Here is a 17,247-nt window from a genome sequence, read left to right as displayed (position 1 = left end):
TGTGGGTTACAATATATTGGGGCAGATACCATAATTCTGTATACAGAGCTGCTTCTTGAAGTGTTATTTTAGTGGTATAACCAGCTTTTTCTATTTTTCATCTCTTCTTGGTACTTGTCAGCTAATGATGGGTCCTTGGCAAGCTGGCATTCAATGGTATGGAGGTGAGACTGGGACTTGATTCTGGAGATGTTTGGAGGGGCCTTGCAAGGTCCAGCCAAGGTGAGTTCTGACATTTGCTGGACCCCTTGGTGGACCCAATCGCACTGGTTCAGTTAGTGTGATGAGTTGGTTCAACTGGTGTGATGAGTGTGATGTGGACCAATAAGCAGCAGGGGACAAGCTTTGGCCAGAGACAGTATGGGTATCCCTCTGAGGTGTCTGTACCTGTCCTGCAGGGTAATCACTAGGTATATTCTGCTAGTCCAAATTGGTCTGCAGTAAAGGCTCCCTGAATGCTGAACCTTTCCCTGGGGTTACTTGGGCTGGATATGCTAAAGGTCACACAAGTACCATGATGTCCTGATGTCTTGATGCACTGTATGTAAATTCAGTTGTTCTGGCTTGCCCTTCAGACCAAGGTGCTGTGCAGCTGTGGTGAGCAGAATGGTGCACTCTGAGCCATCATTGAGTACAGCAAAGGTATCCAAAGCTTTGTGCTGGTAATGAATGGTAACCTTAACATTAACTTAACTTTCAGGAACACTTTTCCACCATACCGAGATTGGTCTAAATAGAGAGTTTCTGTGGTGGAGTTGTATAAGCTACTGTTTGCATTGGTGACCTCACCATTCCCTTGGTTGATGTCATGGAGCAACGAGAGGTGCTTAGCTTGGCAAAGGTGGCAAGGCCTCTTTAGGTCACAGACTTTGGCCATGTGAGATTGTGCACATTTCCCGCAGCATTTAGTGTCTTTGATCCAACCAACCATTTGCTCCTTGGTTAATTCTGTAAATGTGGTACACTGGCTGAGGTAATGTTCTGCACTGCAATATGGACAGATAACTTGGGCTTAGTAGTTATTTTGGGGTGAACTGCCTTGGACTTTGTTATAGGTTCCATGGCCTGTCAGGTCCAGATATTTAGCATGCCAAATATTTCACAGGCAGCAATATTTCGCTCAGATCACGTTTTTGGTAATTCACACTGCCTGTCACTTGCATGCATGAGCTCTGTTTTGCCTTTGATTTGGGCATTTGTTGGCAATTTCACAAAACCTTTCCGCGACTGAAAATCAGGGTTAAAATCGTGCAGTGTGAACTCGGCATAACATGAAGTATTATTATAAGTGTTAATATAAGTATTAAACATTAAATAAGAAATAAAACACATACACAGACTCACCTAATACAGTCAGTGTAACAGCATCACTGATCTGAGAGCTCTGATAGTCTCTCCCATGTCCTCTGCAGTTATAGGTACCACTGTCAGAGTCTTTAACAAACCGGATTATGAACTTCTGCTTAGTTCTGTCTGTGTAGAATCTATCCCATCCAAATGAATAGGCTTCATAATTATTTTTCTTCCAGCTGTAAGTCCACTGAGTCTCTCCTCCTCCCTGTATGTCACATCTGAGAGCAACAATCTCTCCAGTGAACACATGTGTATCAGGCGTTATGGACACCACAGCTTTAGGACTCCCTATAAAACATTCTGTTGTTAATAAACCTTACATAAAGTCATTCCAATGTCTACACTACTAATATCATGTTTAGAGTGAGTATGAGTACATGTTTTTGTTACTTGTTGATACTGATGTGTGTAACCTGCTTAATATTAAGAAATCAGGGGCATCATGGAGCATTTTATTTAGCACTAGTTATGTCAGTTGCTCTCTTGTGCTGCTGTTAAACTTGTGCTGTTTGATATTTAATATGTTAAAAACTTTAAGCAGCATACAACTATTTGTATAACTTTGTATAACACAAATTTGTATTTGTGAAACTATTCATGAAAACTAATCTAAGGAACAGACTAACAAATTGTGTACAACCTTCTCGGCTCCAAAACAAATCAAATATGCAGACAATATAAAGGATATAAACTGTATTTAAATCACCTTGGGCCTGGGCCACTGGTATAAGTGAAATCAGCACTGAAAAGGGAACAGAAACAGAACATAAATAATATTCAGGAAATATAATCTACCATAAGATATACATTTCAACCTCTGTAAATAACAAAAAAAAAAACTACAATGATTTATACACAGATTACTATTCTGCTCATGAAGGTGTAGCTTGTTTCATTTTTATTACATAAAATATGTTAGGAATTCTTTTCACACTGAATATTCATTTTGTCTCCAACTGGCTCTGCTATCTTAACCAAATATCCATCTTATAGTTTATGACTTTATGCTTTTGAAGTGGATTGTGTGTGAGAAGTAAAGTGGAAATCTTAATTCAAAAGATAAAATCACATGAATCATGTATAAGCATCTGACAGAGACGTCTATCACATGCACACTCAGGAATGAGCGAGGTACTTCCCCTTTCTGTGCTCTCTTTTTATACAGTGTTTCTCATACACTTTCTTTAGTTGTGCCACCCCTGCAAAGCAACAGAGGCAAAAACAAAAATGAAACTAATCTCAACTGGTTCCTTCTCAGTCGAGGGGCTTGGGCCAAGGTCAAAGCATAGCTGCAGAACAAAGGTGACAGTTAGAACATTCTGTACAAAACAAGATTAGTATCATTAGGTACATCTGTGGTAGCAAAACAGCATTAATACTGGTTTATAAGCAGCAAAGCTCTTTAGTGTAAATACATATGTGTTCATGATTGGTAAAAAAAAAGTACAAAAGATTAATTTTTCCATTACAGAAGTTCAGTCACTGGATGAAAGGTTTTACCCGCTCACTGATCTGCTGACAAGACTGAATCTTGATGCCTGTGAACTCTGCTGGGTTGCCAAGTTAGCATTGATCTCATTTAATCTCAAGCATTGTCTGCTAGCCCATTTCCATGATTCATGTCCCTTTTGCTAAGGCAGTCAAGCAGGGGTCATTTTGGGAGTTATACAGCACTTTCATGCATGAGAGTCACTCATTGCAGGACATTTTCAAGTTTACCAGTCAGTTCCAGGCCTCAGTTGAGGTGTCTCAAGTCTCATCCTTCCACCCAAGTTTACTTGCAGTTTAGCTGAAGTCAGTACACCTAGTCGATCTCACAATGAATAGACTGAAGCATCAGAATGCAGAGGTATTTAACTCAACAGTGAAAAACCTGGGTGTAATATTAGAATTTTGAAAATCATATCTCCCATATTACAAAAACTTCTTCTTCCACCTTAGAAAGGTTGCCAAGATAAGAAACATCTTATCTGTATCTGAGTCAGAAAAGCTAGTTCATGCCTTCATGACCTCCAGACTGGACTATTGTAATGCATTACTAGGTGGTTGTCCTGCATCTTGAATCAAAAAGCTACAGTTAGTTCAAAATGCAGCCTCCAAAGTTCTTACAAGGTCAAGAAAATATGATCATGTAACTCCAATTTCATCATCCCTACAATGGCTACCTGTTGAGTTTAAAATTGATTACAAACTTGCTACTTACATACAAGGCTTGAAATGATTTAGCCCCCACATATCTAATCAGTCTTCTAACACACTACAATCTGTCATGCTCTTTGCGATCACAAAACTCCGGACTTCTAGTAAAGGCGGTAAGGTGCTTTTGCATTTAGCTCCTAAACTTTGAAATAGCCTTCCTGACAGTGTTCAGGGTGCAGACACACTCTCCCAGTTTAAATGTAGATTAAAGATATACAGTGCTGCTTGAAAGTTTGTGAACTCCTTGAGCTGTTCAGACTTTTCTGTTGTTTTACCTTGATTTTCTTATTTTATCATCACCTGCTTTTTATAAATTAAATGTCAGATGTATGTAGATCAATTGCATATGTTTGTTTAGAAGGAATTTTGCAAGTAGCCAAAAAATGAAAGATTGAATTATTGTATGTGCAATATACTGTTGAGAAGAGGTTCTTTTCCTGGAATTCAGTGTTGGCTTTTCTCCAAACATGGTGGCTTTCATTGAGCAAATAAATCTATTTTGGACTTATCTGTCCAAAGAATGGACTTCCAAAAGGCTTCTGGTTTGTCCAAACTCTTTCTGGCAATGTTGAAATGGGCAGCTTTGTTCTTTTCTGAAAGCAGAGGTTTCATGTCATGTCTGTTCAATTTTCGTCTGATTGTAGATGCATGTACATTTACCCCAGATGCTGCCAGAGAGATCTGCAACTCTCTGGAGGTGATGTGTGGGTTGGCCTTCACCTCATTTATTATTTTTCTGGTGCTTCTTGATGATAGTTTTGATGGGCGTCCACTTCTAGGCAGAGATGTGGTCATGTTGAATGCCCTCCGTTTGTAGAAGATTTGTCTTACAGTAGAGGGTTGGGGTTGGAATCTCTTGGAGATGGTCTTATAGCCTTCCCCAGACTGATGGGCTGTCACCACCTTCTTCCTGATGTCCTCGGATATCTCCTTTCCTCTTGGCATTGTTAGACTCCTTGGCATTACAGTGGTTTGGTTAAGGCTAGTTCACACTACAAGACTTTAACCATCGGCAGATCGCTTTGCAGTTCAGACTACATGACTTCACTGTATGTCTTTTTGTCCTTGTGGTGTTCACACTACGCAACGCTTCGTAAATGATCCACAAGAGGGGGTCGCACACCACACGATTTGACAACAACTCTCAACTCTGTTGACTTGCTCTCTCATTGGCTGGAGGTCATAGCTGCAATTGACACCACTTGATGTCGAGTCGGCCGACCGTCCCAGATATTTAACATGCCAGATATCTGGATTTTGTCTGCGAGGTGTCATCGACACGTCAGCGAGCCTCTTTGATGCGTTGTTGAGTAGTTCACACATCAAACAGGTAGTTTTTTTTGGCTACTTGCAATTATTCCCTCTAAACAAATATATGCAATTGATCAACATACATCTGACATTTAATTCATAAAAAGCAGGTGATGATAAAATTGGAAAATCAAGGTAAAACAACAGAAAAGTCTGAACAGCTCAAGGGGTTCACAAACTTTCAAGTAGCACTGTATCTCTTTAACCAAGCATACATATAATACATCCCATAACCTTGAACTCCAGTACATCTGATCAAATGCACATTAACATGTAGTGCTTGCTAATATTATGAACAGCAGCTGAACTAATTCCTCCCTGCAGTTTTCTTTTGCTACCCATTCCGAGACAGCTAGAGATTGTGCCACCTCCAGTTGTGTTCTGCTTCATGAAGATTTTGGACATTCAAAGAGAAGATGCCGACCCCATGAGGACTTTGAGGATAACAAACTCTTAATAACATACTACATATGCTGTATCTCCATCACTGAGCATTTGAAGGCTCTGGCATGGAGTTGGTGTTGAATCTATAATGAATAAAGACATATCATCTTAGGGAGTTTTTTCTTTGCCACAATGGCCTCAGGCCTGCTCACTCCTGTCAGGCAAGAAAAGGAATCCAAGCCCATAGTGGACATAGGCTCATCTGATGTGACCATTTGAAAACTGGACATCTGGTCAAATAAATCTCGATTTTTACATTGTGATGCAGGAGGTAGATTTAGAATTTGGCATCAACATCAACACTGCTGAACACATAGCACTGAATTAAAAAAAAGAAGCTAAAACACAAATGCCAACTTGTTTCTGTTCTCAGTTCTCTAAAACTGTCGCTGTCCTGACTTTGTCCATGTACAAGGCTATATCACCCCCTCCCCTTTTTCACACATCCTCTTCTTCATAGCTAAATTTGCGTCAGTGAACTGTGACCTGCTCTCTGTTCTCATGCCTCTAACATGGTCACTAGTCTGTGTATGTACAGTACTATTGAGATGTGTTTGTTTCTGCACATTTATTGCTCTTATCTTTAATATGGAAATAATAATTAGTGATATTTAGTAAAGAATGATTAGGGATTATTAAAAAAAAAAAGCGATGTGCATTAGTTTGGTATTAATGTGTATTAGATTGTACTTGCTGTACTGAGATGTTTCCCTGCACAGGTCATTAAAGTTATGAAAGTAGTGATGATTTAAACCCTGTGTTTTAAACTCGCTCTACTTGTACTCTTATCTGTTGAACTATCATAGTTACTGAGAGTAGTTACACATCAAACTAAACCCTTCTCATAGCAGTCATGCTGAAGTACACACAATGTCCTAATCACACAATAAGCTCATCAATCAAAGAGAACATTTACTCACAGAGCATCACAGGAAGTGGACTGAGCTCCATCCTGTCCCTCTAATGACTGACTGACTGACAGAGCAGAGGTGTGGTGTGTGTTAAAAGTCTTAATGCTGTGTGGTTTATCTCCTATTTTAGTCCATGCTGACTCTGTATCTGCTCTTCCTTCCTCTTTCCAGAAAATCTAAATGTGTGTGTTTTCCCCACATGCTAAGAAGAATAGAATACAACATTTGAAAGTAAAACCATGTCTTTGCAATGATTGCAATATGTGACTGGAGGAATCCCATGAATATGAGGTGATCAGGGGACAATCCACACAGAAAGTAATCTGAGCTCAGGTCTGAACCAGGGACACTGGAAATGTGAGACAGCACTGTGACACTTTTATAAAGTCAGTCTTAATCAGTCAGAGCGTTAGTGTTAATGTAATCCCATGGTCATGCTTTCCTGCTCTCTTACTGGCTACTACCATTATTGTGGTTATTATTCTGCTAAAAGCCTTTAAGCACAAATGTACATTTAATGCAGACTTTTCTCAGGCAGCGATTTATTTAAATCGTTAAATATGATTTATTATATTATTTAAATATACATCTCCAAAGCCATTAAGATGAATGTAAATAGGATTAAATCTGCAGCTGTGCAATTAAAGGATTAGGATTAAATCTGCAATTACCCTCTATTAAGATTTTTTTCTTTATTCTGGAAGAGTTTGAGCTGCTTGTTTGTTTATGATTCATTAGCAATTCTACAGAAAACCCAAGTGTAACTAATTTCAGTCAAAATATTGGGAGTGGGATAAATATGGATAAGTACACATGTACATTTGTGAGCCTTATTAAATGAGGAAAGTTTGCAAGTATGTAACACTGTTCTAAAGGATCTGCTAGACTCTAGGCTGGATGACTTTATCTTGTTGACTTTCAATGCTGTAAATCACTCATTAAAGCACAAATCAAATGTTAAAGCCTCAAACCATAAAGTTGAGAGGTTATGTAATTATTAATGTTATCCCAATATATGGTTGAAGAAATGGGCGTGTCTTTCACCATTTATTGATGGAATTGAATCATCTTCAGTCGTACCTCTCCTCTTCACCACCGGAGGGAGCCCTCACCAGGATACTGATACTTTCAGGTCACTCAGTTCACTTCCTGGGTTTTAGCCATTTAAGCTCTGCTCATGCTAAGTGTGAAGTTCTCCCATTTTGTGAAGCCTTGTTTTATTATTCTTGTTTGCTTTCCATGGTTATGACCTAGTTTTTCTGTTTTTGCACCTTTTGGATTTCTGTATTGGATTTGTCTTCCACATTTATTACTGTTTTTTTGGTTATTTGAACCCTGCCTGTTTTGGGGTTTTGCCTGTGCCTCACTTATTGGATTATTTGCTATTGTTCTCCATTAAATTCTGCACATGGATTCATCTGCATTACAAGAATAATGTTCTTCCAGCTCATGTACACGGATTTACTTTCAGAGATTTTGTGAATGCAAAATATCTCTATTCAACTTCCAATGCTTTATTAAAATAGGTATTGTGCATGCATAAAACTTTTATACAAACATTATTTAAGCTACAAACAAAGTCATATCAGGACATTTATGAACACAGTGAGATGAGTTACAAAGCATCAAGTCATTTGTAGAGATGTAAATATGAACAATAAAAATATATGAAGAGAAAATTTGCAAATGCAAGATAAAATTTAAAAAGACAAAAAAAGAAAATAATTCTTCATCTCAGACAACTTTACTTTCATCTTAATTCGTTCATCAGTGAAGTTTTGTACACTGTGTAAGAAAACAGTGACGGCCTTACAGACTTCACTCACGTTTCCAAAAACCAACCAAAAGCACTGAAGTGTAAGTATATGAGAAAAATAAAAATAAACATTTTTATTAAAATATGTAAATGAGCCACAAACATAAATTAATGTACTTTCAGTGGAATGAGTCTGTATTTAAAATCTGTATTTTAGACTCTCGTTTCTGACCTTATTTTTCTTGTATTTGTATAGCATGTATCCAGTTAAAAGTGCATTAATAAAACTATATTATGAATTATATATTTTTAAATGCTTTAAAATATGTAGATGTGCCACATGTATATATACAGAATGAGTATAAAAATAGTAAAAAAGTTATTATGAGTGGCCTCTACTTTCTGAGGAAGCTCAGATGCTTTAATGTTCATATTGGTCAAACAGCTGCAGCAAGGACCGGTACAGGAGAATAGTTCATCACTGTACCAGGATGTTATTGTGTCTGTTCCTTAAATAAGTGCATTGGGCTTCTGTTGGTGGGATTCTGTTTACTGCACTGCTGCTAATCACTATATAATTACACTGATGCAGATTATTGTGGATGATCATATCTACTGTGCTGCATATCAGTTGTTGCAACTAACACTGGTGTATACAGTTATATTTATTTTATTTTTATTAATGTTTATTATATTACAGATTACATTATTATATTACTCTTGACGATTTCATATAGCATATGCTATTCTTTTGCTGCAGCTTTAATGTATGCATTTTCCATTGAGATTTTTAACGCTATCTATCTATCTATCTATCTATCTATCTATCTATCTATCTATCTATCTATCTATCTATCTATCTATCTATCTATCTATCTATCTATAGGTTTCCCTTCTATCTGTTTGATAACTGTAGCTTCATCAGAACAGACACATGGCTCACTGCAGAGAGAAAGAAAGAGACAATAAATACATTTATAAATCCATTTCTCCTGATATTTCCTGTTACTATACATGTCAGTAATTTATATGTTCATAGTTAACTATGTCATATTTGTTCTTGTAGACTGAAATGATGGAAAGTTATCTAGACAGCTTCCAAATTCTTACAGATTCTGTGACAATATCTCTCTAATGCAGCTTTTAAAATCTTTCTTACTTCTTGGTGTTTGGTTTGTCTTTTAATATTTATGCTGTAAATGTCATGAGTCTTACCTCCATGTTGTGCTTCACTGCTGAATAGACAGTATCATCAGCCACACTGGCTTTTTCTAGTGGAAATCAGATATCGTGAATTAATCTCCTGAATTATTACAGTCATTTAAATTATTACAAAGAATATGATCTAGATATTAAATCATACACAATTATAATACTTTAGACTAGAGCAGTGTTTAATTCTGGATTCTGATTGGTCAGAAGGTGTTGATTAATTTTCTATAACAGCAGCTCTGACAGTAATGCAGCTGAAAATCAGGTTTATATTAATGCACTTGTTCTAATAGCTTATAATTTCTTTAGGGGGATGTGTTGATATTATTCAATAAACATGTAATATGGACTTTTGTGTAAGAAGTTTATTTAACATTTATAGAATGAGTCTCCAGTGTGAGCACTGTGTTACATTCAGGACATTTTCTGACATGGGACAATCTTCAAGACAGAGGACTTTATGCTCGGTAACAGGACAGATATCAGATTTTGTCTTATTCACTTCAGGAGGCTGGTAAGGGAATGACTGTTTATACTGTACATGCTGTAATATTAAACAGGAAGCTGCTGTTTTAAACCACTTTGGGATGTGCTGTAATGGGACGTTATTATAAAACATGACAAAACATCATTTTGCTCTACCTTTTATTCTCTTTGCTTTTTTCTTTGGTTTTATTTGGATCTCAGCATAAGTCACATCAGCATCAGCTCCTGCAGAAGCTAAAAAACAAAACTAGTCAATGATCTTTAGCTTTTTTATACATCAGTCATAAATCAACTTCAGTCATTATCAGTCTCTAGATTATGACCTCAGATGCGTGGATGCAATTTGTTCATATAAGAAATTATGTGCTGAAGACTTCAAGTGTTATTTGCTGACTTTATTTATTAATATATTCAATGTTGAATCATTAAAAATACTCTACCATTGTTCCTGTTTGTCTTCTTTTTCTTTTTCACCTGTGTGTAAGTGGCTTTATTGTTCTCAGCTGCAGCTTCACCTGAACACAGTGCAGTGTGTTAATCTCTACAAGACACTTCTGTACTTTACTGTATAGAGTTAATTTATTGTTAAATCTCCTAATGCAAGAGGAAATGTCTGAAACAAAATAAAGCTACCTGTCACTCATTATATACTACATAACATAAAGCAGTTATCTGACCTTTTTTTCTTTTGTTGGACAACAGCAGGATCAATAAGATCAGTAAAGCGATGAACAAAAATCCCAAACTCCCAGCCAGTACTAATATAACAACATTGAATGTTCCACTGGAACTAGGACCTGAGATTAAAGAGAAAAAAGAGCAGAATTTCAGCAATTAAACATAAAATATTTGTTATTAAAAACAAAAACGAATAAAAATTATTTATTAAAAAGGCTTCTCACATCTGACTGAGAGTTGTTGGACAGACTGCCAACCCATCACAGGGCACACACACACACTATGGGCAATTTAGAGACTCCAATCAGCCTAGAAGCATGCCATTGGACTGTGGGAGGAAACCCACCAAGCACGGGGAGAACATGCAAACTCCACACACACAGTGAGGGGGAGTGAGACTCGAACCCCAGACACTGGAGGTGTGAGACGAACATGCTAACCACTAAGCCACCTCATGAGAAAATATTCAGCTGAATTATGGATGCATCAGTACAGATATATATGAATATTGACTACTGAATAGATTCCATGCTCATTTACTGGTACTAGTAAAACTAATGTCTACTACTAACATACAGTATCTCACAAAAGTGAGTACACCCCTCACATCTTTTCATGTGACAACACTGAAGAAATGACACTCTGCTCCAATGTAAAGTAGTGAGTGTCCAGCCTGTATAACAGTGTAAATTTACTGTCCCCTCAAAATAACTCAACACACAGCCATTAATGTCTAAACTGTTGGCAACTAAAGTGACTACACCCCTAAGTGGAAATGTCCAAATTGGGTCCAATTAGCCATTTACCCTCCCTGGTGTCATGTGACTCGTTAGTGTTACAAGGTCTCAGGTGTGAATGGGGAGCAGGTGTGTTAAATTTGGTGTTATCACTCTCACAGTCTCTCATACTGGTCACTGGAAGTTCAACATGGCACCTCATGGCAAAGAACTCTCTGAGGATCTGAAAAAAAGAATTGTTGCTCTACATAAAGATGGCCTAGGCTATAAGAAGATTGCCAAGACCCTGAAACTGAGCTGCAGCATGGTGGGCAATACAGTGGTTTTACAGGACAGGTTCCACTCAGAACAGGCCTCGCCATGGTCCACCAAAGAAGTTGAGTGCACGTGCTCAGTGTCATTTCCAGAGGTTGTCTTTGGGAAATAGATGTATGAGTGCTGTCAGCATTGCTGCACAGGTTGAAGGGATGGGGGATCAGCCTGTCAGTGCTCAGACCATACACCGCACACTGCATCAAATTGGTCTGCATGGCTGTCTCCCAGAAGGAAGCCTCTACTAAAGATGATGCTCAACAAAGCATAGAAAGCTTGCATACAGTTTGCTGAAGATAAGCAGACTAAGGACATGGATTACTGGAACCATGTCCTGTGGTCTGATGAGACCAAGATAAACTTATTTGGTTCAGATGGTGTCAAGCGTGTGTGACGGCAACCAGGTGAGGAGTACAAAGACAAGTGTGTGATGTCATCATGCAGGAGTGGAAGAGGACTCCAGTGGCAACCTGTGAAGCTCTGGTGAACTCCTTGCCCAAGAGGGTTAATGCAGTGCTGGAAAATAATGGTGGCCACACAAAATATTGATACTTTGGACCCAGTTTGGACATTTCCACTTAGGAGTGCACTCACTTTTGTTGCCAACGGTTTAGACATTAATGGCTGTGTGTTGAGTTATTTTGAGGGGACAGCAAATTTACACTGTTATACAGGCTGTACACTCACTACTTTACACTGGAGCAGAGGGTCATTTCTTCAGTGTTGTCACTTGAAAAGATATACTAAAATATTTACAAAAATGTGAGGGGTGTACTAATTTTTGTGAGATACTGTACATGTATTCAATCCTAAGAACATTTTCCTTTTCCTTTAACATTAAACACACTACATGAAGACTCACCATGCACTGTGATGTGGACAGGATTACTGTTTTCTCCAGATTCAGACTCACACCAGTAAACTCCAGTGTTGGATGTGGAGAGGAAGCTGATGTTACATGTAGATCCTGTAACTGATCCCCAGTGTGAACAATCTAACACTCTCTCACTGTGTGTGTATCGTCTCACTGTCCATCCAGTAGAGTTACTCTGGTCCTCACAGCTCAGTGAGAGAGAGTCATTAGTAAAGTGTTGAGTTCTGCTGGGATTGATGATCAGAGAGACTGGAGGAGATTCACCTTAAACACAGAAAAGAGCCATGTTAATAAAAATGAATCATTCAAAATAATGAGCAGAACACAAGGAAATAACTGTAAAGTGATATTTATTTTGCAGCAAAAATCTCTGGTATTTTACAGGATTGTACTGTAAATGATTAGTCAGTTAGATCAGTCAAATGAGACTGTACTGGATTATGATTTATTTTATACTATAAATATATGTTCAGGTATTTTGCTTGCAGAATTAACAGGGTGTCACAGCATGTAACATTATGGCCCTGAATTGATCAGAGATGACAAACATGGACCACAGACTCCAACTTCCAGCAACCATCAGCACTCCCACGTCCTCAGTCACCAGATTTCTCAGTATGTGTACCTGTTGTGTTTGTTTCTCATCCTTTTTATGCCCCTTGGTGTTAGTTGCTCGTTGTGAGGTATATGCTCTGCTAAGCTGTGCTTATTGAACAATATTTTTCTGATTTTTGACTGTGTTTACTTCTGATATTCCTGAATTGCTTCTGAAGTACCCTTGCATGTGTGACTGTTTTTGCGTACTGTTTGGGTTATCTGCGGTGTCTGTGTGCATGTTACAATACTGTGTGCGTGTTCATAATTTTGTGACTGTTACAGATCTTTTACATATCGCTGTTTTTTTTCTGTGACTGGGGGTACACTTGTTCCTGTGCCTATTATTTTGTGACTGTTTTGGTTCTCATTTCCTGTGACTTGTTCTTAAAAACTCCATGTGTGTGGATCCAACCTTGAGTCAGCAGGAAATATGAGCAAATATTTTATAATACATTTCATCTATTACAATTATCTGCTTCTAGTACTAGAGTTTATTTTTAAAAAACCTGTAAAATATACAGTAAATATCAGAGTTATTATAAGCTATTGCTGTATCTGTATTTTAAACCTGAAGTTTCCATATTCTTGCATTGTTGGCAAGCATTGAAAAAAAAAGAAAAAGAAAAAAATCTCAGAACAGTGCACCTCCTATTCATATCTCTTTAGAAAACATTTTCTGGAGACACTCCATGTACATGGTTACATCCACAATGTTTACCTGCTCTGACTTATAAAATAAAATCCCTCTATACAAAGATCCTCAACTATCTCCTGAGTCCTTTGTGTTATCCAGGATAATTACCCAATGACAAGGAGTGGAGACATCACAAAATTACAGGGGATCACAAGGAAAATCATGACAATAATCCTCTACCAGCACTAAGGACTCTTTATCAACCCTTATACACATTGATAAATAAATGCTGCATTAATATTATGTTACAGTCACACTTTTATATTCTACACTTCAACACAACAGTTAATTTTCCTCACCAGTGATCCATAGTGGCTGTGGATTGCTGTACTGTGAGTGAAGGGCTGGTTCTCCTCTCTCTCCTCTGCACATATAAACTCCTGTGTGATTAAGAGCAGCAGGACTGAGAGTGTAGTTGCCTCCAGATCCTCTGCTGCTGTCTGAGAGGAGCTCCACATACACGCTATAGCCACCATTATTATTTATTCCAGTTAAGCCGTCTCTGTAGGGAACAACTGTGTACCAGCTGAATGTCCAGTCTGTAGAGGAGTCTGTAACCTCACAGCTTAGAGTCACTGAGTCTCCTTCAGTCAGCCAGCTCTGTGGAGATACACTCAGTACTGCCGGTGGTCTCTCTGTTACACAGGAAATACAAAATATTTATTTTCTAGAATTATTTAATTCACAATATAAAGCTTTTCATTAATGTCTAACTGACTCTAATTTTCATGTGTCTCCAGAAATCCTCACACACTCACCTGATACAGTCAGTGTAACTATCATCTGTCAGCAGTCATGATATCTTACAGAAACATTTTACAATTTTACACAGTTCTGTATCACTACCAAAGACTAACTAAGAACTCAGTAATAATTACAAATACTAATTATGCTGAGTTACTGTACTTTCTATCCATTTATTGTTACATTTATTGTTGAGGAATGTCTGCAAAAGCAGTTCTTGTTCTCACTTACATTATAGCAGCTATAAACAGTCATATCATCAACAACCTATTTTTCTCACTCCTTTAATGCATAAATATATTTGTTGTTTGTTTTTGTTTATTAAATAAAATGTTTTTAAAATGTTGCAGTGGATGTCACCAGCCACAAAAGATAAATACTTTGAAATATATGTGTTTTACGATTAATGTGAACATAACAAAAACAGGAAATAACTATATATTGTAAAGCAATATTTACAATTATTACAATATAATTAAGCAATATTATAACACCTCTAACAAACGTAATCAAAGGAGAGAAAAAAGTCATGACATACCTCTCACTGTAATATTGACAGGATCACTGAACTCTGTGAAGTAGTAGTAGTTGTTGTTTATCCTGTTTGCCCGACACCGGTACTCTGTTTCTCCTGCATTATCTTCTGTCACTTTAAGTGTGTTCTCTTGTTCACTGCTCAGATTCTGTAACAGCTGATTATTTTTGTACCAGTGAAACTCCCATCCAGTCTCCTGCTGCAGCTCACAGCTCAGAGTGACGGTGTCTCCAGTGTAGACGGAGCTCTGAGGATTCACTCTCACAGTCGGTTTGGGTTTTGCTGTTGATCCCAAATGAAAAATTATTTGTACAAAAAATAAACACCTATCAAAATAATTTGTGCAAATTTCCAGGAGTTTCCAGCTGAAATTAAAAATTATAATTATGATTACAATGTAATCAAATCTGAACATACCTCTCACTGTAATCTTGACAGGATCACTGAACTCTGTGAAGTAGTAGTAGTTGTTGTTTATCCTGTTTGCCCAACACCGGAACTCTGTTTCTCCTGCATTATCGACTGTCACTTTAAGTGTGTTTGCTTGTTTTCTGCTAAGATTCTGTAACTGATTATTTCTGTACCAGTGAAACTCCCATCCAGTCTCCTGCTGCAGCTCACAGCTCAGAGTGACGGTGTCTCCAGTGTAGACGGAGCTCTGAGGATTCACTCTCACAGTCAGTTTGGGTTTTGCTGTTGATCCCAAATGAAAAATTATTTGTACAGAAAATAAACACCTATCAAAATAATTTGTACAAATTTCCAGGAGTTTACAGCTGAATTTAAAAATTATTATTATGATTACAATTTAATCAGAGTAGAGGAAAAAGTCATGACATACCTCTCACTGTAATCTTGACAGGATCACTGAACTCTGTGAAGTAGTAGTAGTTGTTGTTTATCCTGTTTGCCCGACACCGGTACTCTGTTTCTCCTGCATTATCCACTGTCACTTTAAGTGTGTTCTCTTGTTCCCTGTTCAGATTCTGTAACTGATTATTTCTGTACCAGTGAAACCCCCATCCAGTCTCCTGCTGCAGCTCACAGCTCAGAGTGACGGTGTCTCCAGTGTAGACGGAGCTCTGAGGATTCACTCTCACAGTCAGTTTGGGTTTTCCTGTTGGTATGAAATGAAAAATTATTTGGACAGAAAATAAACATCTATCAAAAAAACTGTACAAATTTCCAAGAGTTTCCAGCTGAAATGAAAAGTTTCTAATTATAATTACAGCATAGGGCAGGTTTTTTTTCATTACAGTAGAGTTGTATTTAATCCTTAACACTTTATAACAATTTGTGAAAATATTTTCTTACATGTCTCACACATTCACTTCTGGTTTTTGATGTACTGTATATTGTGTATTTTTTTCTTCTTTTAACATAGTTTAAGTAATAAAACACTCTGTCTAACACTGTTATAGACTGTTTCCCGATTATTTTTAACAGCATGTGCCAATGATTACAGTTTAATTATTTATTGAATGACACAGTGTAATTTTCAACCATTTATATTAACAGTTACTGTTGTGAAATGCCTGCAAAACAAGTTAGTTCCTGTTCTTGTCACATTATGGGGCTGGAGGCAGGTACAAGTGTAATACAAGTGATAATAATTGTGAACGTCTTGTGTTTAACTCCGTCAATGACTTGGAGCTCGTAGAGCTAAAAATAATTTTATCTCCTCAAATGTCATTTAATATCATAGGTGTGTATAGACCTCCCGCTGCAAATTATATATTTTATAAACAACTTGCAGATATTTTAAAGGAATGTATCCATAACAAAGAAATAATCCTTATGGGTGATTTTAATTTTAACTGGGAGGATAAACTAAAGAGGAAAAAACTGAAAACTATTGTAGAGAAGCATTTTTTAAATCAGATAATTAAAGGACCCACAAGAATTGCTAAAACCTCTAGGACACAGATAGACCTAATATTCACAAACAAACCTGAAAGGATAATCAAGAGTTATAATTTGATCACTGGGTTATGTGATCACAACTTAACCTTGGTTATTGTTGAGGAATGTCTGCCAAAGCAGTTCTTGTTCTCATTTACATTATAGCAGCTTTAAACAGTCATATCATCAACAACCTATTTTTCATCATCAATATATTTGTTGTTTGTTTGTTTTTGTTTATTAAATAAAATGTTTTTAAAATGTTGCAGTGGATGTCACCAGCCACAAAAGATAAATACTTTGAAATATATGTGTTTTATGATTAATGTGAACATAACAAAAACAGGAAATAACTATATATTATAAAGCAATATTTACAATTATTACAATATAATTAAGCAATATTATAACACCTCTAACAAACGTAATCAAAGGAGAGGAAAAAATCATGACATACCTCTCACTGTAATCTTGACAGGATCACTGAACTCTGTGAAGTAGT

General features: G+C 37.2%; 1 protein-coding gene and 1 long non-coding RNA gene across 2 annotated transcripts in view; both read right to left on the bottom strand.

Annotated features, from left to right (window-relative positions):
• Positions 1-6,258, bottom strand: part of LOC131355681 (Fc receptor-like protein 5) — a 73,346-nt gene extending 67,088 nt beyond the window's left edge. Inside the window, exons 1-3 of the mRNA XM_058394105.1 lie at positions 6,228-6,258; positions 2,060-2,095; positions 1,345-1,641 (exon numbers count right to left, since the gene is read on the bottom strand). Coding sequence (XP_058250088.1) covers positions 1,345-1,641; positions 2,060-2,095; positions 6,228-6,258 — 364 coding nt within the window. The remainder of the gene's footprint in view (positions 1-1,344; positions 1,642-2,059; positions 2,096-6,227) is intronic.
• A 1,552-nt stretch (positions 6,259-7,810) lies between these two features.
• On the bottom strand, positions 7,811-12,443 carry LOC131355687 (uncharacterized). The gene is made up of 6 exons (XR_009204894.1): positions 12,262-12,443; positions 10,350-10,469; positions 10,113-10,187; positions 9,829-9,906; positions 9,190-9,245; positions 7,811-8,916 (listed from the first exon to the last, which is right to left on the bottom strand). It is a non-coding gene; the product is annotated as an uncharacterized LOC131355687 (long non-coding RNA).
• Between the last annotated feature and the right edge of the window lie 4,804 nt (positions 12,444-17,247).

This window comes from Hemibagrus wyckioides, linkage group LG07, assembly GCF_019097595.1.
Source record: "Hemibagrus wyckioides isolate EC202008001 linkage group LG07, SWU_Hwy_1.0, whole genome shotgun sequence".
Classification (NCBI taxonomy): Eukaryota; Metazoa; Chordata; class Actinopteri; order Siluriformes; family Bagridae; genus Hemibagrus; species Hemibagrus wyckioides.
This window is presented reverse-complemented; position numbering and strand designations above follow the sequence as displayed.